Source organism: Podarcis melisellensis, assembly GCF_964234715.1.
Source record: "Podarcis melisellensis genome assembly, chromosome: 7".
Lineage (NCBI taxonomy): Eukaryota > Metazoa > Chordata > Lepidosauria > Squamata > Lacertidae > Podarcis > Podarcis melisellensis.
The window spans coordinates 45,322,652-45,348,897 of record NC_138539.1 but is presented as its reverse complement, the minus strand read 5'-3'; the positions used below and the strand labels follow the sequence as shown (position 1 = coordinate 45,348,897).

Here is a 26,246-nt window from a genome sequence, read left to right as displayed (position 1 = left end):
TATTGAACAAATGTTATTTCATACCTTGTTTATGAAGGGAAAAGGCCATTTATAAGATGTATGAACATAATGATAATTTTCAAGGGGAAGTGAAAAACACATGTTTTGTATACAGGACAAGTATACACTCTTAAGAATCACATTATTTGCATTATCTCTGTTTGGAGCAGGAGGAACTGAGCCAAGATGAGAAGCTGTATTTTGGCTTGAATGAATACAGCAAATCTCTGCAGTGGGGAATCACAAGCCCTCTTCTGAGATGTGACGAAACCTTTGAAAAAATGGTGAATACACTGTTAGAGAGGTAAAGGCTTTTGGAATAGTATTTAGCTAAGTCCATGAGTATGCGTGTCTAGAAAGAGGAATGTCTAATTCCCCATCCTAATGAGCAGTGAGCAGGAAAGGATATTCAGTCAATAATAATAATAATAATAATAATAATTTATTATTTATACCCCGCCCATCTGGCTGGGCTTCCCCAGCCATTCTGGGAGGCTTCCAGCAAAATATTAAAATACAGTAATGCATCAAACATTAAAAGCTTCCCTAAACAGGGCTGCCTTCAGATGTCTTCTAACAGTCTGGTAGTTGTTATTCTCTTTGACGTCTGGTGGGAGGGCGTTCCACAGGTGGGTGCCACTACCGAGAAGGCCCTCTGCCTGGTTCCCTGGAACTTGGCTTCTCGCAGTGAGGGAACTGCCAGAAGGCCCTCGGTGCTGGACCTCAGTGTCCAGGTAAAACGATGAGGGTGGAGACACTCCTTCATATACATGCTATGGAATAATCTCCACTGAACATAGTGGGACTTAACCTCTGAAATGGATTGTATTGGATTAGACTGTGATGTTTAAGGTCTGTCTATAATTCTGCTAGCAGTATAGAAATGTATGCAAGCACAGCGCTTATACGATTAATCATATAATTAAATGAGAATACTTTTAAGAGTCCCAGGCTATGCCTCTTCCTTTTCTTTTGTCTGATGTTTGGACCCAACATCAGACCAGCCAGCACATACTAACTTGACTAATTAAAACTAAGCTGTGCTCTTTTCAAGGTACCCCAGGCTGCACAGCATGGTGATTCGCTGCTATCTGCTTATTCAGCAGTATCTGGAAGCATTGATGGCCCTCACCACCATGGCCTCCCTCAGGGACCACAGCACACCTGAGACTCTCAGCATAATGGATGACATCATCACTGCACCCGGCAAGGATAAGAATGGCCGTGGCCACATGCTTGTCATCAGGATTCCCTCTGTGCAGCTGGCAATGCTGGCAAAAGAGAGGCTGCAAGAAGCTCGAGATAAACTAGGCCTGCAGTATCGGTTTGAGATCATCTTGGGGAACCCAGCTTCAGAACTTACTGTTGCCAAGCACTTTGTGAAGCGATTAAAGGTTAGCTTAGGTGGCTTGTTTGCTTTTTTGTTACATATTACATAGAACTTAGAGGTTTGCATGCAATAAGTGTACTCATGGTCATTTGTTGATGTGTGTTTAAATTTCCCATGGAGAAGAGACAATGTAATAAGCTACTTTTGACCGGACTCACTCATTCAGATACTGCCTTACTGTACCGTGCTTTACAATGTTCTGAGTAAGCAAAAACAGACCCGTTACCATTGAACTCATGTGAAAGTCATTGGTGAATGATTTCATACAGTCCACTTGCAAAGAAAAAAAATACATAGTTGCAGGTGTTTTGAGCTATCATGTCATACATGGACTTGCTGAGACATCAAAACAGGATTTTGCAAAATGAGACCAGTGCAACTGTGCTAGCAAAGGAGACCATGGAAAGTCTTGGGAGAAGTAACATGGGGAGAAAGGGGATATGGTGGACAAGTGTCAACAAATAGTGACAGAGTCAAGGATCTTCCCCTTCTGTGTACTCTTGCACAGTTGCAGACACAAAATCTAATATTAACTTACAAACATGAAGACCCATTGTACAGATAGGGCACAGTATTGGGAATAGGATACTGACCCTATTTGCACATAACATTAAGCCAAACCATGGCTTAGTGCAGGCATAGGCAACCTTGACCCTGACCACTGGGCTAGGGATCATGGGAGTTGTAATCCCAAAAATCTGGAGGGCTGAGTTTGCCTATGTCTGGCTTAGTGCAAACAGTGGCATAGGAAGGGGTGTGTGGGTTGCCCTGGGTGGCATCACTGAGGGGGTGTGTGTGACAAAATGATAAAAATATAATAATAAAATTGGGCTCACGAAACTTTTTAGTTCAGTCAACAAACGTAACAAAACACAGCTGGCACTGCGCGTCACACACTCTCCTGGGAGTGACGTGGTGGCTTGGGCGCTGCAAGCTCTGCGCTGCCTAAAACGGCAACGTGAGGCTTGTGTCTGCCCACCGCCTCTCCCTCAGCTGCCCTACAGCTGAGTGGGAGGTGGTGGAGAGGCTCCCCTGGCTGCAGGACCCCTGGCTGCAGGACACACACTGAAGATTATGGCTGCTGTGCTACTGAAGGCTAAACCATAGTTTGGCTTAGTGTTATGTCTGCTGGAAGGAGGCAGTGGTAAAACCACATCTTCATTTTGCACCTTTAGGCGCCAGGCAAACACATTCCATTTTAAACAGGCCTTTGGTTGATTTGAATGACATCCTATGCCCTTTTAAAATGTGGGGTTTTTTGGAGGGGGTGATTGGGTTGTTGTTTTTATTTTGATTATGTATTATGTGGTTTTTATTATTTTGATTTTATTCTGTGAACTGCTGAGACCTCCGGGCATAGGGTGGTATATAAAGTCAATAAATAATAATAGAGCAGTAGCAACGAAGTCTGGAGAGGAAGTCAGTGACTGCAGTACTGGGAGCCTTCCCGTTCGTGCTATGTCATCACTTAGCTTAGTGCTATGTGCAAACTGGACTGCTAACTAGCTTGCATTGGTATGAGTGCTGGTGCTGTAACAGCTTTTTGTAGACATTCATTGGATCAAACTCTTAGTAGAACAGAATGCATCATGCAGCTTTCTGTTCATAACAAGTAGCATTATGCAACTTACTTTTTTCTGTTAAAAACAAAATAATTCAGTGTTTAAAACACTGAAGAACAAAATGCTGTGTTTGCAAGTAATGAGGTACAAGGAGTGGATGGATTATCAATTTATCACTAGGGAAGAAGCCAGTTTGAAGATAATGTAGTCTGTGATTTGGCAGCCAAAACTCCTATTCATGTCTTCCCCTCTCATTTCAGTCTCAAGTGATGCATCAGCCTGCACTTGAGACAGATAACCTGCTGTTACATACATGCCCTTCAGGATGATTATGCAGTGGTACCTTGGGTTACAAACGCTTCGGGTTACAAACACTTCGGCTTACAGACTCCGCTAACCCGGAAGGAGTACCTCTGGTTAAGAACTTTACCTCAGGATGAGAACAGAAATTGCACAGCGGAGGCAGCGGCAGCAGCAGTAGTGGGAGGCCCCATTAGCAAAAGTGGTACCTCATGTTAAGAACTGTTTTGAGTTAAGAATGGACCTCTGGAATGAATTAAGTTTGAAACCCGAGGTACCACTGTATTTTAGTTCATACATCTGAGCACAGCCAATGGAGCAGAATAATAGAAGCTTGTGATGTGCTCTTGAGCAGGGAGCTTTGTCAGTTCCCCCAGTGGGCAAGGCCCAATTTGTATTATTTCCAGTTATGTGCTGCGCATAACTATATTATTTCCAGTTATGCATAGCACCAGAGGCTGAATTGTGTGGAGAAAGGAAGTAGATCTCTAATAGAAGAAATGGCTTCTGCCCCAGGTCAGAGAAAGGAATTAGTCACAGGCCTTTTCACAGTGGAAACTACCAAAAAGCTGAGCCCCATATTGACTCACTTATCCACTGAAGTATTTTAATTTCTGACCTATTCTTTTGCATCAAACGAAAATACTCGTGTGCAGAATATGTATGAGGGAGGCAGAGGTAAAAACATTGGATAGAGAGCAGCAAATAGTAGAGGGGAAGCTGTTGTGGAAAGTTTCTTCCTTACTGTGCACACATGTTCAAGACAGCTTTTCTTAAGATAAACACCCTTGAAAGAGACTCCACCTCATTTTTAATTACCACTGGGTGTTGTTGGTTTGTGCTGTGTTTCTGCTTCTTATTTGAAAGTACTGTATATGTTCTGCTCAGAGCCGTAGCTACGGAGTGGGTTGGGGGGCTTGTCAGGTTTTTTGCCCCAGGTCAATGCTCCAGCAGGACACCATTGAGGCTCCAAGCCTGTGTGTGTGTGTGTGTGTGTGTGTGTGTGTGTACACAAATGCATGTTGTGGGGGTGCCAAACTGGGTGAAATAAAGCCTAGTTTTTCCCCAACTTCTGCTCTTCATTCAGATGGTCATGGTTAGATTCTTTAGCTGCAAATGTTAGCCATTATAGTAGGGGAAGGGAAGCTGAGGGCCACCTTCTGGAGAAACCTTCTTGAGACCATATGCAGGCAGGGCCTGGAGTAAAAGTGAATTGAATTTTACCTTTGCAGAGTAGCCTGTTTCCTTCACAAGCACACATCCCTCATCCTACTCTATCCTCTACCCAGGCAAGTAAGAAGCATGATCAGAATTCAAGGACACATTCCAGCCAGGCAAAACCACTCAAGGGTATAAATTAGGGATGGTGCGGGGTATGTCTTGGGACAGAGTATGTGACAGAGAGAGTCCTGCATTTTGTTATTTCCTTGAAAATACTGTACAGTTCCAAAGCCACGTATACTTCAGCAAGCAGAGAAGGAGGAAATGCAGATATGGATTGTTTTAATCAGGAAATTTCAAAAATAAAAATGTACATTCTTGCAGCAAAATATCAAATAAAACTTGCCCAGTTATTTGGAACAGGTAACGAAGCACAATACAGCTTTAAACACATTGAATTACAAGGAAAGAAAGAAAGTGGTCTACTGCTTAATTCATAGGCAGTGGTACCTCGGTACTCAAACGGCTTAGCTCTCGAACATATCAGCTCCCGAACGCCACAAACCTGGAAGTAAGTGTTCCAGTTTGTGAGCGTTTTTCAGAAGCCGAATGTCCGACGGGGCTTCCGCTTGAGTGCAGGAAGCTCCTACAGCCATTCGGAAGCTGCGCCTTGGTTTTTGAACAGTTTCGGGAGTCAAACGGACTCCTGGAAGGGATTAAGTTCGAGAACCAAGGTACCACTGTAGTAAGAAAGTATGGTGAACATTATAAGACGCAGTTGGAAAAGAATAATGATGAAAACAATGGAGGGGTGGAGGGAACTCCAGTTATTCAGAGAATCCTGTGTATACCTGATTATGATTTATTTGTGATGATAGTTGTTAAAGATAAAAATGAATAATTTTTTTTTTTAAAGGAATTGCTCCTCACTCATGCCAGCTATTCACAAAATGAATAGCACACACAGCTTCCTCCCTCCCCCATTCCAGCTGGGACTGCAGCAAAGGGTTAACCTACACCACAAAGCCACAGTCCAGTCTGACTTGCTGTCATCCCAGAAAAAAATGAGCTTTGCAAGTCTGGTGTCCTTCAGAGAGATGCAACAAACCTGTCAGCATTCAGCTAGCCTCAGAGAATGACTTAATTTGAATACGTATGCAATGGATCCCAAGCTTTCTTGTTGTTCTTTTCTCACAGGCCTGGAGAGGAAATGAGCGGGAGGATTGGCTTCCTCATACTTACCAGGATTTAGAAGGTCTGCCTTGCATTGTTGTTTTAACTGGCAAAGATCCGCTAGGGGAAACGTTTCCCAGGTATGCTCCGAATTCTACAGTGCAAATGTTATTTCAAAAGCATCTTAAGATATATGCATAACTTCTAACCACTTATTTTACGTGATTATCTGCAAAGGTAACACTTTTTTAGTCTCTCGCACACCCTCATTGTAAAATGCACAATCTCATTGTGAAAATATATGTTCTTGACTGAAATGAATATTTCAATTATTTATTTGCTTATTCGTTTCAATGGTTTCACAATTATTTTATTTAAAAGCATTTATTCTGCTTTTCAGCAGAGCTATCAGGGCAGTATGCAATCATGGTAATAAAACACTGATATCAAAAGTAGAAAATCACACTTGATTAACAGGAGCAGAACAACGGTTTAAAAAAATTCAACGGGCATGCTAGCCTTAAGACTTTAGATAACTCTCAGCCTGGGAAAAGACCAGGGTCCTGATTCACCTGGCCTGGCTGAGGCTCCACTATTCATTGCTACTTCTTCTGCAGGCCACAGGATACATGGATAGACACAGTCAGGCTTTTAAACACAAACTATAATGTATATGAAGGTTTTGACTCCGTAGCCAAAGCTTTATGTTGAATTTTTGCAAACCATTGTTCTGCTCCTGTTAATTAAGTTTGGTTTTCTACTTTTGATATGAGGGTTTGATTACCATGATTGCATACTTTTATATTTGAAAAAGCTGCTGTTTTGGTCTTTTACATTCCGATTTGTGTGGTTGTGGAGCATGAGAAGCTGCAACGAAATCATTCTCAGACTCTGGGAATTATGGAAGAGCCACATCCTCAAGCTGGGGCAGTGTAGAAGGAGGGTGCTAAGGGCTCTTCCTCAAGTGGGGCTATTGGGGTGCCATCTGAATTGGAGTCCTCCTCAGGCCAACACTGGGGCCTTGAAGAAGAAGAGGAGTTTGGATTTGATATCCCACTTTATCACTACCTGAAGGAGTCTCTAACATTCTCCTTTCCCTTCCTCCCCCACAACAAACACTCTGTGAGGTGAGTGAGGCTGAGAGACTTCAGAGAAGTGTGACTGGCCCAAGGTCACCCATCAGCTGCATGTGGAGGAGTGGAGACGCAAACCCGATTCCCCAGATTACGAGTCTACCGCTCTTAATGACTACACCACACTGGCTCTCTTGAGGCCAGGGGGGTTGGTACCAAGAAAGGGGGAAACATTTTGCTGTGTCAAATCAGAAAGTAAAAGACCGAAACAGCAGCTTTTTCCAAATATAAAAGATCAAATGAAGACTCCATCCCATAGTTCTATGGATTCCCTCGTTCCCGCATTCCAGTCATCTGCTTTCTAGTGTAACTTGAGAAAGCAGTATGTTTCTTGCGAACTAAAAACTGCATCTCCTTTTTTCCAGTACAGGTTATTGATGCGCTTCAGAGTGCATGCGTATTGCTTAAACCACAACCCGTATTGAAATAATACGGTAATAATAATGCAATAATGCACCCCTTGTTAAATCCTTATATATTGATTTTCCAGATCCCTGAAATATTGTGATCTTCGGCTGATTGACTCAAGCTATTTAACTCGCACTGCCTTAGAACAAGAAGTGGGCCTGGCATGCTGCTATGTTTCAAAGGAAGCAATCCGAGGACCCATTGTAGCTCTAGACCTTAGTGAAAAGGAGCAGGAAAAGGCCAGTGTCAGTGAGAATGATACGGATGAGCTGCTGATTGACTTGGAGAGACCTCAGAGTAACAGCAGTGCTGTGACTGGAACTTCAGGTTGGCTGTGTATTTACCATTCCATACGGTCCTTGCTTGGGAATGAGTGTCCTTTTTCTTAGACATTGGACTTTGTGGAGGTGCTGAATAGTCAGCAGTTAAGCAAGCAGGAATGTAAGAAGCAATTTCAGTTTTTATAAGAGAAAACAGAAGAATGGGAATGAGGCATAGATCTCAGAGTGGGAAGGAGGACAAGGGGAAGATGGTATAGAGGGGAAGTGGAAAGGAAGTGATGTAAAATCAGACTTTTATTTATTGATTGATTTGATTTGATTTGTATACCACCAATCATATGTAGAGACCAGGGGGGTTCACAACATTAAAAATACAAGCTAAAAACACAAACTACATAATAAAAACAAGAAGAAACAAAACAACACAAAATAATAACCCCCTTCTCCCCAACCCCTTCTGCAAACATATTTAAAAGGGCATAGGATGTTAATTAGCCCAAGGCCTGGTTGAAGAGGAACATGTTTGCTTGCTTCTGAAAGGTATTTAATGAAGGCACCAGCCAAACCATCCTGGAGAGAGTATTCCACAGGTGGGGAGCCACTGCAGAAAAGGCCCATTCTCATGTCACGGACCTCTGGTGGAGAAGGCACATAAAGAAGGGCCTCAGATTATGATCGCAGAGTCTGGTTAGGTTCATATGGAGAGAGGTGGTTGTTGAGGCATTATGGTCCTGAACTGCTTAATGCTTTATAGGTCAAAACCAGTTTGGACTTGAAACAAATTGGCAGCCAGTGCAGTCGTACCAGGATTGATGTAATGGCTTTTCCCACCATAGTGCTATATAAAAACAGGAGAATCTGTGTGTGGTAGGATGCTCCTTTCTGGACTCATGGAGACATTTGAACCCTTTAACTATGGTCAGTTAATGACAAATGTGGGCTATCCCTTTAATCATAATCAGGAGCAGATTAAAGATACTTCGGACATATCGCCAAAGCATGGTTTAACACAGGGGTAGGGAGCTAGCATGCTTGGATTCTAATCTCCATGAGTTTGAGGGATGAGTTTGATAGGTGGATGGGGCATAGTAATGCCAGGTGGCCCGTTTTTACCTGTGTGGTTTTAAATCAGACAACATGGGCAAAAAAAGTGTATGTTGCCTCAAGGCTTCCCAAGTGCCATCAGTCAGTTCTGCTCATCTGTCAGAGTTAGACCCTATAGGTTGTTGCCTGTGTCAAGACAGGCAGGAATACAGTGATAGGGCCAGCCACACCCGTTAACACTTCAGCCAGTCATCAGACTTTTAAATGAGAATTCTCAGATTTGTAGCAGAAGAAGATCTGGCTGGTTAGATCTAATTCACTAACTCACCAACCGTTTCATCTCCTGCGTTTTTGTGGTGTCCATAAACAGAATGAAGTCATTTACAGTACAGTGGACATTCGGGTTGCGAACGTGATCCGTGGGGGATGCACATTCTCAACCCGCAGCAGTGTGTCTGTGCACGTGCGGGTTGCGATTAGGCGCTTCTGCGCATGCGTGACCCCCGAAACCTGGAAGTAACCTGTTCTGGTACTTCCGGGTTTGGGCTGGTCCATAACCCAAAAAAATGCAACCTGAAGCATCTGTAAACAGAGGTGTGACTGTATAAATCTTGTAAGGCAGAAAACGTGTGTGACATTCTGCACTTTAGCTTACTGAGTGTTTTTCAGTTTCTTTCTTTCTTTCTTTCAGGTTCTATAGCAGAAAATGGTGTGAGCTCCTCCAGTGCTACAGATAAGTCTCAGAAGCTGCCGCCACCCCTGAACTTCCAGAATGTGGCCCAGAGTTCAGTTGATGAAGGATTTGCTGCCGGGGAGACCTTGAAACAAGAATGTGACTCTCTTGGCAACCAGGTAGCAAGCAGCACCACTTCTAAACTGTCAGCAGCAACCTCCTCCGTCAGCCAGTCATTCCGGTGGCCGAGCCAGTCTGTGAAAGAAGGCAAGGCTTTGCGGGTGTCCTTGCCCCGGACTGTGATCTTATCCAAAGCCGCCTACTGCCTTCTTGGTGCACAGAAGAGTGGGCAGCATCCCTTCTCCTCTTCTCTCTTGCCTCATGCCGATGTGTCTTGGGTGAGCTCTCTGCGGCCTTTGATACACAAGGATATGGCCAGTGAAGAGCAGTCTTTGTACTACAGGCAATGGACTGCAGCTCGGCAGCACCATGTGGACTACAATAATCATGGAGATACCACCGGCGGCAGGAACTTTCACCCGCGGCGGCTGCTTCTAACGGGACCTCCGCAGGTAATGTCCTCTTTGGGACTGTTGTGGCAGCTCTCAAATTTCAGGGTCATTAGGGGTGGGTCAAAATGTTTTAGCAGCTCAGAAGGGCTAGGCTTTAGGGTATAGAAAGGCGTGTTAGGATACACACAAGCATGCCGGTAAGAGAAGTCAACTGTTTTTCTCCCATGCTTCCTTATTCCTGTGCTTGCATAATCCTGCAAACCACTGCATAGAACACTTTGGAAAGTGAGAGCAAATCTGGGGGTTGACTTGATATCAGTAGCATATGACCTTACTTTGCTCCTGAGCAAAGTAACTATTAGTGTGATCATTGCAGCAAAGGTTTGCTCTAGATTTACTTACAGTGGTTTGTTGGAGTGAAACAAACTATGATTCCTGGTTCAAATGTAATGCTAAGCCCCAAGCATCATGGCTTGTTTCCTCCTCAAGCAGGTGATAGCGAGACAAAACAGCCCAGTAAGCTTCCTTTATGGTAAGCCACCAACTGGTTTACTGTGAACTGGGCCAATATTGTATCACAGTATTGCTGTATCGGCCTTCTTGAATTAGATATCTATCTAATTCTAATTCTTTTCCCTTTGATCACAATAAGATGATGTTGCATTATGTGACATAAGATCACATAATGCTCTCTCTGCAAAAGGACAAATACAAAAATTGGGACTTAAACTGCATAGTGACTGGTGATGGTTGTTGAGCCATGCTGGGCCACTTTAGCAGATCTTCAAATGAAAGTTCATAGCAGACAAAAATACTTCTCCGATTATACATTTTTCTGAGAGTTTCCTCCCCCCTTTGTTTAGGTTGGGAAAACTGGTTCTTACTTGCAGTTCCTACGAATTCTCTTTCGCATGCTGATCAGGTTGTTGGAAGTGGATGTGTATGATGAGGAAGATATTAATACTAGTAAGTACTAAGGTCCAATTATAATTTCTTATGTAAGGGGTGAAGCTTTCAGAGTGCCCTGGGAAGAGGGATTTTTTTTTTTAAATACTACTATCAAAGATTTGTGTACCTTTTGTAGGAAATGTATACTTTTCTGTGCATTTTGCAATTTGTACAAATGAGTGAAAATTGGACTAGAAATACATGAGTTTGTTAGACTTGCATTCTCCTTGTCCAACATTCTCCTTGATCATCATAAATAATGTACATAATGTAACTATAAAGAATATTTTCGACACAAGTGCCTAGCTTTCAAAGTTGCTAAGTTGAACTGCCCAAGCTCTGGGGTTTTTAAACTATTCTAACATCTTGGCCCTGTTTTACTCCTAGAAAAGCTACTACCTAGTTTGTTTAGGGTGCTGGGGATTATAACTGTGAGGGAAAGAATGTGCTTTGAATGTGCTGTAAAGATGGAATGTGCATACAACCTCTTAGCACCAGACCTTCATCTGTAAAAATGGGAGCGAGTTTTAAGTTGTTGTCAGAGCAGTTGTGACAACAACATACTGAAATGTGTGTTGATGCGCCTGGAGAACTTAGGTAGTGTAAAAGTACTGTATAAATAGTAAGATTTTATTAGGTATCAGTATTCATAAAATTCCTTTTTCAGGTCATACAGAGGACAAAGAAATTGTCCAGCCTAGCAATGATCAGTGGCCTGATGTTGAAATAATCAGCAAAATGCCTTTTGACCTCAGTGTGCATGATCCTAAATATTTCCTCATGAGTCTGGTATATACAAACCAGCTACAGAGAATAAAACAAGGCAAGTGAAAACTGATTTTCCTGCTTTCTTCTTCCTAGCCATTTGAAACATTTTAGAAAGCAATTGATCTTTCAGTTCTGTTGTGAACATGCAGGAATGTCATTGCCTTTGTTCCTTCATTGTCTCCGTCCACAGAACCAAGCAAAGAAACCAAAGCTGAGGAACACAGAAAGCGGGCTACTGTGTCTATGATGTTGACAAAGTATGCAGCTTACAATACTTTCCATCACTGTGAACAGTGCCATCAATATATGGACATAAACCCTTCAGCTCCGGTACGCAGGGCTTCAAGTCACACAACCACATTAACAATCATTCATTTTATCTTGGGAACAAGTTAGAAACCTTTACAGATCTGCTGAAAAGCACCCAGAGATCTGCTGGTGGACCTTCTGATCTACCTTCTGCCAACCTTTGCTCCAGATCACTCTTTCAGAGTAGAAGACAAGAATGCTTCTAGTACAAGGGGTGGGGAACCTTTTTCCAGCCTGAGGTCCACACCCCATTCTAAGGCAGCCTCCCAAGGGCCACATGCTCCAGGGGTAGGCAGAACCAGAGGCAAGTGTAGGCAGCACAATAAATGTGGATTTTTCCTTTGTCTGGTAGGCTAGTTCTGTGTCAGGGACTGACAGAACGTGGACGAGTGTGCACCAGGGCTGAAGGAGGGCTGGAGTATGACTCGGAAGAGGGAGTCAGTGATTTGTGGGGAACTGTTCCAGCCACAAGGCAAGGGTCGGAGGCAAGGGAAGCTCCAGAGCTGGAAGGTGGAGCACAGGTTGGGTCGGAAGAAGAGGAGAAAGAGGCAGGTCAGGCAAGTGAAGGGCCAGGTGCTTCCCCACCCTTTTCTGCACCACTGTCTCCCAGAACCAGGAGGGGATTGAAAAGGGGTGAGCAGAGGACATTGCCATGCAGGCAGTGTCTCTGCCTTCAATGCACGCAGCCCATCAGGGGGAGGTACATAAGCTGGTCGAGGGGGAGTGGTCCCCTGTTGCTGCAACTGCTTCATGGAGCACAGGCCTGGAAATTGCTGCCCAGATGCTAGATTGGGGGGGGGGGTCTAGAACTTTAGGAGCGACTGTATGTGTTATCTTGGACACTAAAGAGTTAACTATCTGCCATGTACATTCCTCTGGCTGGGAAGCACCCTTGACATTCCATCACACTCAAATCTTCCTCTGTCCTCCATCCAGGTAAGCAAGAAGCATTATCAGGCACATTCCAGCAGGACTAAAGAGGGGTGTGACTCAGGAGGGTAGCTCTGGGAGAGTTCAGAGGGCGAGATAAAGAGATCTGATCTAGCAGAAATGCCTTAATGCTTTACCAAATCCCAAATTGTGGGATTCTTTATGAGAAGCTATGATTCATAATGGTTTAAAATCAACATAACATTGTAGATCTGCCCTTTAAAGGGCATGCAGTTTTGCTGAATTGTGTTCTGGGACCCGATCCATCTGTTCAGCTGTAAGATGCATTATTCTGCCATGGCACACATAACCGCACACATGCAGTGCAAGAGGTGTAAGGTGTACCTTGCCCATTGGCTTCCTTGCCCATCTGCTCTGCAACATTTACAAAAGACCTTCTTCAGTTCAGAAAACTTGGTGGTGCTTCTCTTTTTGCGTTAGTATGCAACAATGAGTAAAGACAATGTGTAAAGTAACCAACTTGTCCTAAACGACAGGAGTTTTAAAGCAGCCTGATGTAAGAAGTGAGAATGACAAATGCCCTATACTGTAACCTTGCAAATAATAAAACTGTAGAAGACTGAGCCACTGTAGCTGTGTTCGTAGACTTAGTAGATTACTTTCTGTGCAAGATTTATACAACTATGTTGCCCACACTTGTTGAAATGCATTGGCATGTGGCCTCTCTAGTAGGTTACAATTTCTTTCTCTTCCTTGCATGCAGATGTCTGACTCCACCCTACATGCATTTACATTCTCATCCTCAATGTTAGGAGAAGAGATCCAGCTTCATTTTATCATTCCCAAATCCAAAGAGAGCTATTTTGTCTTCAGCAAGCAGGGCAAGCATTTGGAAAGCATGCGGCTTCCTCTTGTATCTGATAAGGTGGGTGAAATCTGTCTTAGCTATGTAAAACACACCCTGTTGTAGCATAGCTCAGCTCTGAGAAACTGATCTAGAGTCTGAAGTTAGTTCCCCTCTACATTGCTCCTCCCCCTCAAGAATCACAAGCTTCTCTGGCCATAAAGTAAGCCTTGAGTTACTATGGGCCATGGATGACTAGGTCTTCACATCAGTAGAGTTACCACAACCCAAGGAAGCTACAAGAGGTGCTCAAGTGAATCCACACCCCTCACTCTTGCTGCATATTGTTAGAAGCTTGCTGATCTTCTGCTTGTTGTTCTGCCGTGAATTGTATATTATATATATATTAACAATCTTTGGCTTCATGGATGAATTCATATGCCACATTCCCAATGCCCCAAACTGCGTTTTGGAAGATTAGGAATATGCTCTTAGCTCATGGACATTCTCTTACAATCTCTCATGCATGGATTCCATTTCATTTCCTAGTTTGCATGACCATAGTTTGTTGTGACATCCAAATTAGGAAAATTCTGGTTAATAGTAAACAAAATTGACCCCAAACTATACATCAGTGTATGAAAGTAATTCCTGTTAGCTCTAAGCATAGCGTGTCTAATTTGGATCTCATTATGAGAAACCAGAGGATGCAAACCAGGAAAGGGAAGAGGAGGCCCATGTCTAGAAGGGATCAAGAGGACAGATAAGGGAGCTTGCAAGCCCAGCACCTGTTTCTAAGCTTCCATACTGTGGTTTGGAGCACTGAGAACCTTACCTAGTCCAGCATGTGTTTCCCACAGTGCCCAACTAGATGCCTGTGGGAAACCCATAAGCAGGATATGAGGGCAATAGCTCTCTCCTGCTGTTATTCCCCAGTGACTAGCAGTCAGTGGCATGCTGCCTCTGACTGGTGGTAGAACATTCTCATCATAACTAGTAGTCATTGACAACCTTAATCTCTATCTATTTTTCTAATCCCCTTTTAAAGCCACCACTACATCTTCCATAGTTCAACAGTGGGCTTTGTAAAAAAACACTTCTTTTTGACGTAAGATGTCAGCTGCAAGTGAAAACTATTATTAACGTTAGCAAAGGCCTATCAGTATGACAGACTATTTTAACACCCACACCTACACCCACACACGCCTCAAATATTATTGATTGCCATTCCTTTACAGAATGCTGTGGTTCTCTTTAGTTGTCATTGAAGCAAGCTACTTCGTTTTAATTGAAAGCACGAAGTGAGAGCAAAACAACTTTCTCTCTGTTATGTTGCAGCCTGCAGAGTTTAGGGAATGGGCTAATTTTTTTTTACCCAGCCTTAGACCCATCAATGTTTCCTATAGAAGTCAGTGGGAGTAATTAATTTCTGTAGGAAAAGGATGAGACAAATGAGAAATATGAAGAACCCTCTGATTGACAAAGTTTGGTCTACCAGTGTGCATGTTCTCCCTACCAGAAAGTTGGGTATATCACCTCAGAAACAAAGAGAGATGTGTTGTGCCCAACATATATGAACTCTTCTTTTCTCCTGTGCTGCTAACAGAACATGAATGCAGTAAAGAGTCCTATTTTCACTCCTTCAAGTGGACGCCATGAGCATGGTCTCTTGAATCTATATCATGCTATGGAAGGCATCAGCCACCTCCATCTGCTTGTGGTGAAGGAATATGAAATGCCACTTTACCGCAAATATTGGCCCAACCACATCATGCTGGTTTTGCCAGGAATGTTCAACAATGCTGGAGTTGGTAAGCATTTATATAGTCCTATAACGTTTCGATTCTAAACATACTAGTTAATGACATGGAAACATAATTATATGGAACAGTATCCAGTTAGCATTAAATGTGTAAGTAGTGAAGAGATTTCTTTGTTGTTTATAATTCTTTTCTTATCTATGCACATGCAGGCACTTTCTCTCCCTCCCTCCCTCCCTTTATTCTATTTGATTTCCACTACAATTTTACTTACATGTACTGTTCTCTATGGCATGTTAATGGAGATGTCTAAGATGGTCTTGCTCACATTGGGTATTTGGTGTTTGTTGGTGATCAAGCAGTTAGCAAAATGTGGGGGGAATTTTGGAACTTAGGAAGTTTTGATAATATTTTTGTTTGTTGGTTACATTTCCTGCATTTCCTCCAGACAGATAATGGTGGTATACATACAGTACTTCTCCTCCCGCCCCCCACCCCAGCTTCTCCATTTTATCCCCACAACAATTCTCTGAGGTAGTTTAGGCTGAGAGATAGTGGCTGACTAAAGCTCAGCTTGTGAGCTTCATTAGGAGAACTGAAATTGTGCAGAATGCTTATTCCAGAAATCTGGAAGTAAAATCCGGCCACTCTTCTAGGTTCATCTTGGGGCCTCCCAGTTTCATTCATGACTTCATGAAGAATAAGATCCCATAATTCAGCTTCACTGAATATTTTCAGAGATTCGAATACTGCTTAAATATATTAGCATAGCCAACACTCATTGAACAGTCGGCCAGTTTCCAATTAGTCCTAGCTTCAAAGTCTATCTTTGGACCATTTCATACAGCATAATTCCACTTGATTCCTAACCCTTAGCATTCATAAAAGCCATTCTCCATACTGTCTCTGAGGTCTCTGTTTCCTCCAAAATGGTAAAGTTCTATGCTACATGTTTTCAGGTGCTGCCAGATTCCTTATTAAAGAGCTTTCTTACCATAACTTGGAGCTGGAGAGAAATCGCTTGGAGGAGCTAGGAGTCAAGCGTCAGTGTGTCTGGCCATTCATTGTGGTTATGGATGACTCTTGTGTCTTATGGAACAGCCATGTCATCCAAGAACAGTTCAGGTAAGTCAGTGTCTCAAAATTAGAGACTAGGAACTGTAGCAGAATCTTGGATCACTACACTATTAGCCCCTTCACACATTATCCATGCTTTGACGGGACAGCAGTGTTGGGTGATGTTGAGATAAGACCAGCAGCAGCATGGCTAAGCTGCCCCTTCTCACACTTGTAACTGGATAGCATGTGTGATTCTTGCTGATTTGATTTGGAACACTGCTCTCTACTTTTAATATATCTAGTATTTCTACGTTCTAGACCTAGTTTTTTGAGAGATGAGCAACATGAAAAAGAGACAAAGAGTGTGATAAGACTGATTACTCCATGCAGCCTAGTATCTCTTAAAGCAAGCACAATAATTTCCAAACAACCCTGTGAGGTACAAAGCTGCAGTAGAGCCAGATTGCTTGGTCATAATTTGTTCCTCTGAGTGGAGTTGTGATGCAGTACAATAAAAAATATTTTGCGTTTCATAGTCAGTCCATGGATCAAGGATCAACGAGTAAAAATGTGTCTCTGAAGAGCGTTCTACAGCACATTGAAGCCACACCAAAAATTGTCCATTATGCAATACTGGGCATTCAGAAATGGAACAGCAAACTGAATTTCAGAGCTCCCAAAGCTCCTTTCTCCAGGTGCCACATACATGACTTTATACTACTCAACGTAGACCTGACCCAAAATGTGCAATATGATCTAAACAGGTAGGAAAATGCAATCCTTTTGCTGTCAGATGCTATACTAGTTTTGAATGTACTGGTGTCAGTGAGGCTTAAAGGAAGCCAACCCAGTAAAGAAAATAAGCTGAGTTATTTCTGAGATTGTAGTTCTGCCATATACAAGTTGGTGGCTTGAACAATAGATTGAAAATAATACAGGCGTCGACCATTTCAGGTGTGTCCAATTGACATGAGATCAGCAATGCGTGGTTCCTTTTGGACCTGGAAGAAGGCAAAACGAGGTCAAAGCAAAGGCGGAACGGGGATGGGAAGGGGAGAATGGGTTGGGGCGACAGGAGGCAGGAATGGAAATGGCCACCACTTGTATATGAAACCAACAAGAAATGGAGGGGTGTGTGTGTTTTGCTTTCTTTCATTTAGGGCATTTTAGTGGGACTCCAGTTGGACCAGAGTGTACAGTCTTTGAGACCTTTCCCAGCACAATCCCCACTGAAATAGGAGTTTTCTAAGAGCACAGATAATCACATTTTAAAATACCATATCAAGGACAGTTCGCACATGTGCCTTAAGCAGATTAGCCAAGTGTCTTAATATGTTTGTTTGACCTATTTAGAACCTGAAGGGACAGAACAACTGGTGACTGAAAGAGCAGCCTCTGGCTGCTGTGAATATGATTTTTTATTGATTTGGCCCTATACAGACACATTCAGAAATATGGTTACTCTAAAGCCTTGATTTAAGCTATTTCCCTGTAAATGGCAGGCTCACAGCATGGTCTGTGGGGAGCCATGGGGAGGCCCACTTTCAAATCCCCACTCAGCCATATAGCTAGTACCAGTCACTGTCTCTTGGCCTGAAGATAAAAGGGAAGGATAAAGAACTATGTATGTAGACTTGAGTTGATTGGAGGAAAATTTTGCTTTAGATGTAATACATTAAATATAAATATATTAGTGCAGAAATGCTATTTTTTCAAGAAAAGAGTGAATTTAACTCCTGCAGACATGCTTCTATGGTGCTGTCCCTGTCTCCATTCTTCCCACTTTCCATATTGGGCAGCGTCCAGGTGGTAACCTGAGACAAAAGCGTCTTATTCCTTCCTCCTATAAAAATTCTCTCTTTTGTCAGGCTACCACCTGGTAGGGGAGGGGAATACATATAGTGTGTGCTGTTGCCTTTAAGAAATTGCAGGTCACTAGTCAGGTGAGCCATCTATATGTGTGACTGCAAAGGCCATTCATGAGGAAGAACAATTGCAGATAAGTGTTTTTGTTGCAATCTAGGATTATAGGAGAGTTGGTCTCAATATAATTTATGGTAATCAGAAGGTGCGTACCATGAACTAGAAATCAGTGACTTTAACAAATACATGACCGGTTAAGTAAATCTGTATCCATTTTTTAGGTATTTCTGTGAAGATGTAGATTTTAATCTGAGAACAAACAGTAGCGGCCTGCTTATCTGTTGCTTTAACAACTTCAGCCTCATGAAGAAACACATCCAGGTTGGAGGTCAAGAGGACTTTGCCATTAAGCCTAAAATCATGGTGAGTAGCATCATTGAACAAGAAGAAAAAAACAAAACAGTGTCTTTGCTTTCTTCAGTGACAACAGTTTCATTTTACCTCATAAGAAGAACTCTGATGGATCAGGCACAGGCTCCATCTTGGTCAGTGTCCTGTTTTCACAGTAGCCAACCAGATGCCTATGGGAAGCCCGCAAGCAGGAGGACCCAAGAGCAACATTGATTTCTCTCCACTTGTGATTCCCAACAACTGGCCTTCAGGGGCATGCTACCTGCTTGTGGTGAAATCACTGATGAAGGGGGAAGATTTTTAATAGCTGAGTGATTAGCTATCTCAAGGGGAAGCTGTCTTGGCTATTAGGTACTCTTAGGGGTCTGCAGGGGAGCAAATATAACTTGCAAGAATTAAAATGCATTATTTGACTCCTGTGTATACTAATCTATTTGATACTTGAAACTGTAATCCAGGTCTGCATACAAATCCTGGCTTCCAGTCATAACCTTTTTTATCAGTTTCAGGTGAATGATAAAGGCAGGCACACACCTGTTTGGGGGAAACTTGATGATTCAAGGTGTTTCCTTTCATTTTGGCATATTGTTTTAAGAGCATGTTTCTGTCTTCCCAAACACTGATTCCTGACTGCTTGTGCTCTGTCTGTGAGCTCATTGGTGGTGCTGGAAGCTAATGGGAAGGACCTTTGTAGGGCGGTGGGGGGGGGAGGTGTCTTTATAGCATGTCATGAGCCCATATAACCCTAAATCGGGGTGGCAAACAATATCTGGAGAACCTAGGTTTTTCACCCCTTTCCTACATATTAGGGGCACGGGTGGTGCTGTGGTCTAAACCACTGAGCCTCTTGGGCTTGCTAATCGGAAGGTACAGATCCCTGCGACGGGGTGAGCTCCCGTTGCTCTGTTCCAGCTCCTGCCAACCTAGCAGTTTGAAAGCATGCCAGCGCAAGTAGATAAGTAGGTACTGCTGCGACAGGAAGGTAAAGGCATTTCCATGCGCTCTGGTTTCCGTCACAGTGTTTTGTTGCGCCAGAAGCGGTTTAGTCATGCTGGCCACATGACCCAGAAAGCTGCCTGTGCAGAAATGCCAGCTCCCTTGGCCTGAAAGTGAGATGAGCGCCCCAACCCCATAGTCACCTTTGACTGGACTTAACCATCCAGGTTTTTTTTTTACCTTTATTTACATATTTCCATCCCTAGCTAACAGGACCAGTGGTCAGGGATGATGAAAATTGTAGCCCCGAAACATCTGGTAGGCCAAGTTTGGCCATGCCTGTTAAACCATTGCTTCTTGAGCCTCCTTTTTGCTCTCCAAGGCTGTCCTCACTCACTTCCTGACTACTCCCCAATAGCACACAGCTTACTGGTGTCTTCCCATCTGTGTAGTCGTCATACGTAGCAGAATATCCATTGCGCAGCAGGACAACAAGAGAAGTTAAGAAATCTCTTCAGAATGGACTCTGGCCTTTTCTACCTTGCCTGGTCTCAAATGACATGGCCACAGTCTTCCCACCCTGGCACCCAAGTACTATCTTAACCATTGCTCTACTGCCAGTCGTTGAGCACATAAATGCGAAAATATCCAACTAGTTATATTTAGTGTATACTGTAGCTGTGTATATTTTGTGTGCTGCTTTCGCACCTGTTCATAGCAAGTCAGTACATGCTTCTGAGGAGCATAATGTAGCTGCATGGAGGCCTCTAGTATTAGCTAGAAGTAATGAAAAACTTGTTAAAACTCCAGAGAGTAAGTGTTCTTCAAGTCTTATGATTCTTCTCAAGTTTGGCATTGGCACACATTATCCTCAGGCCTGGTGATTGAGATGCTGCTCATTACATTTCACTTTTACGTATATATATATATTTCCTTCACAGGTATCTGAGAGCTTGACTCCCATAATGCCTCTTCAGTATGTCTGTGCTCCAGACAGTGAGCACACACTCTTGGCAGCTCCAGCTCAGTTCCTCCTGGAAAAGTTTCTTCAACACGCCACATACAAGCTTTTCCCAAAGGCTATCCACAACTTCAGAAACCCTGTATTAGCGATTGACTGCTATCTGAACATTGGGCCTGAAGTATGTATCTATGAATCTTACCAATAATCAACTTTGGAAGGGGGAATTCCAGTCATTTAAAAAACAGAAGATGGCCAGTCATTTAAAAAACAGAAGATGGCAAGGCAACTGTGCCGTGATTTTCTTAGGCCATTAGCTTCCGTTTATGTTGCTGACATACTGATATTGTTGTATTCAGTTGCTACAAGCGGGGACCCATGAAAACTGACATTACATTGCTCATACATTTCTACTCCTGCCCTTTCGTAGGCAGGATGATGCTTTTACATTTTTTGTGGATTCATTCAATATTTTATTTTATGCAGTTACTCTTGAGTTGACTGTTTAGATGTTGGGGGTAGTAACTGCAATTTATTCAGAGTGCTAGTCCACCACTGTTGTGGTGATGTTCCTGTTAGTAAGTTAGAGCATAAAACTTTAAAGAAAAAACAACAACTCAAACATATATAACCATTTTTTCTCATTTCTGATTTAGGTAGCTCTTTGCTATGTCAGTTCACGGCCGCACTCTGTCAATGTCAACTGTGAAGGGGTATTTTTCAGTGGACTACTTCTGTATCTTTGCGACTCCTTTGTAGGAGCAGATTTTCTTAAGAGGTTCAAGTTCCTGAAAGGTAATGTGATTTCTGTTCTGACCTTTTGTGTCTAGTGCTTGCTTAATGGTTTTCTAGCAGAGTAGATTGGGATGGCATTGTCATTACATGCAGGAACTATAAAGCTCGTCCCAGTGTAATGGCAGGTGATATCACCATCCATGCCTGCTTCCTTTTTCTCTGGGGCCTTTTAGAACTGGGAACCATGGTAGTTGGCAGGAGCCTAAAAGACTGGTGGGAATATCGAGGCTCTGCAAGCCAAATCCATTGCAGACACATCCAGGGAAGCACAATCTCCTGGCAACTCAGGAAGTATCCCTTTTGTGAGTTAGTTAATTTGAGTTGCTTCGTTACTTGTAACTACCTTTTTGTACTTTTTTCTAAGGGTAGAAAAAACATTTGATTGTTCCACTTGCTTTTGTGCCTGGTTAAAGGTGAAGTGGGAATTCTTCTTACAAATATGGTAAAATATTAGTAAAAAAGCATGTTAGGCATTTTAATGTTAGGTATAATATGGTTACTTAACTCCCATTTAAGACTTGGCATTACAGTTGCAACTGGAAAAGCAGTTCCACCTTGTTGGAGCTTGATCGTTTCACAGGTTACGATGACAGACCGTGTTTGAAGAAACATCACATTATCACTAGTGGCATATTATGGGCAATCTTACGATTAACAGCGTGGTGGCTTTTGGCTTTCTTAGGAAGTAGAACCTGAAAGCTGTTTCCTGAAGGGGATAGTGGAAATCTGAAAAACGTGGGTTGACGGAGTGCTGTGTACTGTATACAGTGAAATTAGGCTGGGAAAGGTGCATACCTTGTGTATATGTAATATTTCCAAGTAGGAGGGAGAGATATCAGAAAGTTAACAAAACAAACAAACATTGAAATGAAATGGTGGTATAAACTGTCCTTTGTTTTTTAACCTAAGGTGCAACCCTGTGTGTCATTTGCCAAGACAGGAGCTCCTTGCGGCAAACAATAGTCCGTCTAGAGCTGGAAGATGAATGGCAGTTTCGTCTGAGAGATGAATTTCAGACTGCTAATAGTAGCGATGATAAGCCACTCTATTTTCTGACTGGGCGCCATATATAAGTTTGAGAGGAAACAAATGGCAAAGAGAAAGAACAGAACCTGACAAGTCGGATTGTGTCTTTTTCCCCCTTTCTTTGAAAGTACAATCACTGTGGAGCAAAGTGCAACCAATATTTATGTTCACTACTCTTAAGGATCCCCCAGATTTCTAACCCAGACTTTATTTTTTATGACTGAAAAGTGAATTGATTCAAGTTGATTCCTCGTGGGTCACTGTTACGTAATGGCATACCCATGATGACCCATGATGTGGAGAATAACATTTTGGTGGATGGCAAGTTCTCCTGATAGCTTTATGCTATGCTAAAGGAGGAGAATTAAACAGACTTTTGGCATCTGTCAGCTTGAATGTGTTACATGCGGTTCGCAGTAAGAATGTGGAATTATTTGAAGATAATATGCTGAGGAATGCTGTCCATTTCTCTTCATATCTGTACTTTTGGTACGGTATATCTCAGGGGTTTGAAAAGACAAAAAGTAACCTAGAATTGTGTGTTTGAAAGATTATTTTTTGTTCACTTTCTGTGCAGTGTTAGCTTAAGGTTTGTAATTTTTTATGTATTGAAACTTTTGGCAAAATTTCCACAAAAGTTAAAGTTTACTACATAAGCCTGAACAAATTGATGAATGTAAGGCAGGCATTGTGTGCACATGCTGGTTTGTCAGAACAGCTGTTATTTCACCTTTTGGGATATCCATTATTGGTCTGAATGGAAAGATCTTCAACTCAGTAGATGATCAGCCTTTTCTCTCTGGTAGCATGCCAAGCCATGTGCAGGAACCTATTTTTGCACATGGATCAATCTTGACAACCAGCCTGCTTATGCATATTGTCTCATCGGTGTGCTTAAACTCCCCCAAAATGATGTAATCCTCAGTACTATCAGAAATCATTTTGAGGTGACAAATCAGCCTTCTTGCTTGTTCTCACACAGCAGAAGTTCCTTTATTTCTTTTTGCAGTCGGTGTCTCGCTTGCTTCAACTTTCTCTATAGTTTGTTGGGTAGAGAATGCTATATGTGTGCTTTTATGGAGAGCATTTACTAACCCATGAAAAACAGACGAACCATAGGCCAGAAGTGTGAAGTATTTAATGGCTGAAGCAAGCTGAGCCACAAGTTCTGAGAGCCATAAAGTCCATTAAAATAACTTCTAACTGAATTGGGACCAACAGCAGGAGCTGTGTTTTTATATACATACATACACAGAAATAAATAAATAAATAAATAAATAAAGGTCTTAAGCACACCTGGAAAAGTTGGCCAGGTCATTTTAACTATTTAGGGCTTGATCTAATGGCGCACAACTCCAGCACCTGTGTTCCACTGAGTTCAATATAGCTGTTTTTCCAACTCCCCAATGCAAGCACATGGGCATAAACAGCATAAACAGGTAGCATGAAAAGATAGTGGAAGGAATGGAAAGTCTGAGAGCACTTTCCATATTCTTACTGTTGCACCATACAAGTTCCTTTTGGTCCTAAACATAAGTAGCATACAAGGCACAGAAATAGGGTGGTGGTACGGGAGGTGGGCACAGATCTCCTGTCGCTGCAAGTGCCCTTGTAATGCCTCAGTACATGCTTGTTTTGATGGAAACAGGTACAGCAGAACTCAGCTGGGGCCCGTAGACTTCTTTCATCTGTAGGTACTGAATGCGTGTGCCTAACTGGATCAAGCTCTGTGCTTTGTTTGAATTAGAGAGGTGTTAAAATAACACTATTTTAAAATAGGCTGTGAATTGTTTTAAGAGTAGGTTTCTTTATACCAGCACTTTGTGCTGTGAAATATGCTGAGAGTTTAAATGAGTACGGTACAATCAGGGCTTCATAATGCAGTTAACATTTATGGATAGAATTCACTTCCTTTTTCCTACTCTGCTTTTTCCAGCTTTTCCTACTGTTACGCTTTGTGGTGGTTCTTCCTTCACTGCCATTCTTACACTTTTCTTGTCACACCAATATTTTATATGCAGCCCGTTTTCATCTTGTTAGTGAGAATTTCATTCTGTGCATTACACTTATTATGATCTAAATATAATTAAGAACACAAAAATTCGATTAAGAAGCACCTGCCAAACTGCATTTAGAACAAAAGTGTTAATTGTACAACTTTTTAACCTTGTGAAAAAGCTGTTTACAAATAATGAAAAGCATAATATATTGATTGAAGTTGAAAAGGAAAATAATGGTTTTCATACCAGTTCATTTTATTATAGCTTTATGTAAATGTAGCATGTTTCAAATGAACGATTGTTTACTTTAGTGTAGGTTATTTGGGATTTTTTGTACCCATAAAAAATCTGCCTTATACTTAATGAGTACCTTAATTTTTATTTGGTAGGAGGTTATGTAAGAACTGCAGTTAGGAACTACAAGGCTGGTGTATTCACTGTGTAGCCTATTAAGACACATGTAGAATTACTGGCATTTTAGGGTCTTGTTCTGGTTTCGTTGGCTGAACCTAATGCCCGCATAAGGTGAATTTGTGAAAGTTTCCATTTTAATGCAAACTTTGCAGATAAAAAATCTTTCAAAAAATCTTTGTATATATGATGTTTGCACTAAGTTCTTAAAATTCCATGTGCTGAGAGTGATTAGACCCTTGGTAAAGAGGTACAAGAATATGTGTAAGTTGAGAACTTGGAGGCTAAGCGCCTTTTCACACAATCAGGGTTTTTTGGCCATATTTGTAGCAGACTGTCTACATACCATCTCAGAACAGTTTGTGTTTATGGGTATCAGTTTCTAAGCACTATATTCTCTACCTAGAAAAATGTACTATCTCCTTGACAGCATATTCTTATCCTTGCTTGATACACTGCTTTCTGAACATGGTTTTCAGTAGTATTAGTTCAAAGTAACTGCCTGAAGCTCTTGCCCCTCACATTGCTACCCCACTTCTGCAGTTTTTGGTTAGGGTTTTTACTAGTGCACTCCACTGACCAACACGTGCAGAAATATTTTAAATCATTGTTGGAAGTAAAGAAGCTCAACTACTCTGTTATATTGGGGAATGCTTTGTGTAGAAAGATTCTGGTTACATCTATTTTCTTTCTGTATTGGACAAGAGCACATTCAAAGCATTGTCACTTAGGCAAAGAAATAAGAGTTTTGGTTGAATTCCAGCTGAAATGTATTCGGAAATTAATTACTGACATCCATATGCTTTAATAATGCAAGCTCTCTAAATGATTTTACGGGACAGTACATCAGAAAAAGATACCAGATGCTACAATCTAATATTTTGGTTACAAGCCTTGCCAGCAAGGCAGTGACATGAATGTATTAAAGAGGCCAGCATTATTTTACCGGTAGACTTGTCAAATATAAGTAGTAAAGACACCGGTTAATATTGAATGTAATCTGTAATTATAAAACAAATCACTCATATCTGTAATTTATGCAGTTGTTTTGTGTTACCTCTGAAAAGGGTTTAAATATTTTTCTTAGGACTGCTTCACTCCTGACCAATTTCCTATACTGGTAATTTTTATTTCTAGGGTGAAAGGTATGCAAACTGTAAATCCATAAGTGTGATTATCCCATGTCAGATTTGTTACAATATATGTATATATAACAAATCTGTGTTGTAGGCATCATATATGTTGCTCTGCATTGTCTGCCTGCTTTTTCTCTATGTAGGGGTACATAGTCTCTCTGTGTAAGAAGTTCATCAGGTCTGAAGCAATCCTTGATGTAAAATTCTCTTAACCAAAGCTTGGTGAATTTAGCTTCACTAGCCAGTCTACCTCACATTTTATTGTTTGAATTGAAATTGTCTGCAATTGTGGCTATAGTGTGTTTATAATGTTCTTTCATTAAATTCAATTAATGTTATCACATTACCATTCAAGAGTCTGTCTTATTCTTAAAATTGTGAAAAATCTCCTGCCATCAAACTTTTATTTGGTGAAAAAGCAGCACTTTTTAAATCTGTGTTTCCAGTGTTACACTAACAATGTAAAGGTAAGTGGTGTTTTGAGCTGCGAC

General features: G+C 41.9%; 1 protein-coding gene across 2 annotated transcripts in view; it reads left to right on the top strand.

Moving 5' to 3' along the window:
* The window catches only part of GREB1L (GREB1 like retinoic acid receptor coactivator), a 155,461-nt gene extending 129,360 nt beyond the window's left edge, over nucleotides 1-26,101 (top strand). The window contains exons 20-35 of one of the 2 annotated variants that reach the window (XM_081917987.1): nucleotides 171-304; nucleotides 1,055-1,394; nucleotides 5,611-5,726; nucleotides 7,210-7,454; nucleotides 9,144-9,697; nucleotides 10,501-10,603; nucleotides 11,253-11,408; nucleotides 11,544-11,683; nucleotides 13,317-13,478; nucleotides 15,004-15,208; nucleotides 16,117-16,282; nucleotides 16,753-16,980; nucleotides 18,361-18,502; nucleotides 20,368-20,568; nucleotides 21,044-21,182; nucleotides 22,092-26,101. In XM_081917987.1, coding sequence (XP_081774113.1) covers nucleotides 171-304; nucleotides 1,055-1,394; nucleotides 5,611-5,726; nucleotides 7,210-7,454; nucleotides 9,144-9,697; nucleotides 10,501-10,603; nucleotides 11,253-11,408; nucleotides 11,544-11,683; nucleotides 13,317-13,478; nucleotides 15,004-15,208; nucleotides 16,117-16,282; nucleotides 16,753-16,980; nucleotides 18,361-18,502; nucleotides 20,368-20,568; nucleotides 21,044-21,182; nucleotides 22,092-22,255 — 3,195 coding nt within the window. In that variant the 3' untranslated portion in view covers nucleotides 22,256-26,101. Of the gene's footprint in view, nucleotides 1-167; nucleotides 305-1,054; nucleotides 1,395-5,610; nucleotides 5,727-7,209; nucleotides 7,455-9,143; nucleotides 9,698-10,500; nucleotides 10,604-11,252; nucleotides 11,409-11,543; nucleotides 11,684-13,316; nucleotides 13,479-15,003; nucleotides 15,209-16,116; nucleotides 16,283-16,752; nucleotides 16,981-18,360; nucleotides 18,503-20,367; nucleotides 20,569-21,043; nucleotides 21,183-22,091 lie in introns of both variants that reach the window. The other variant, XM_081917988.1, reaches the window with a different exon arrangement.
* The last annotated feature ends 145 nt before the right edge of the window (nucleotides 26,102-26,246 follow it).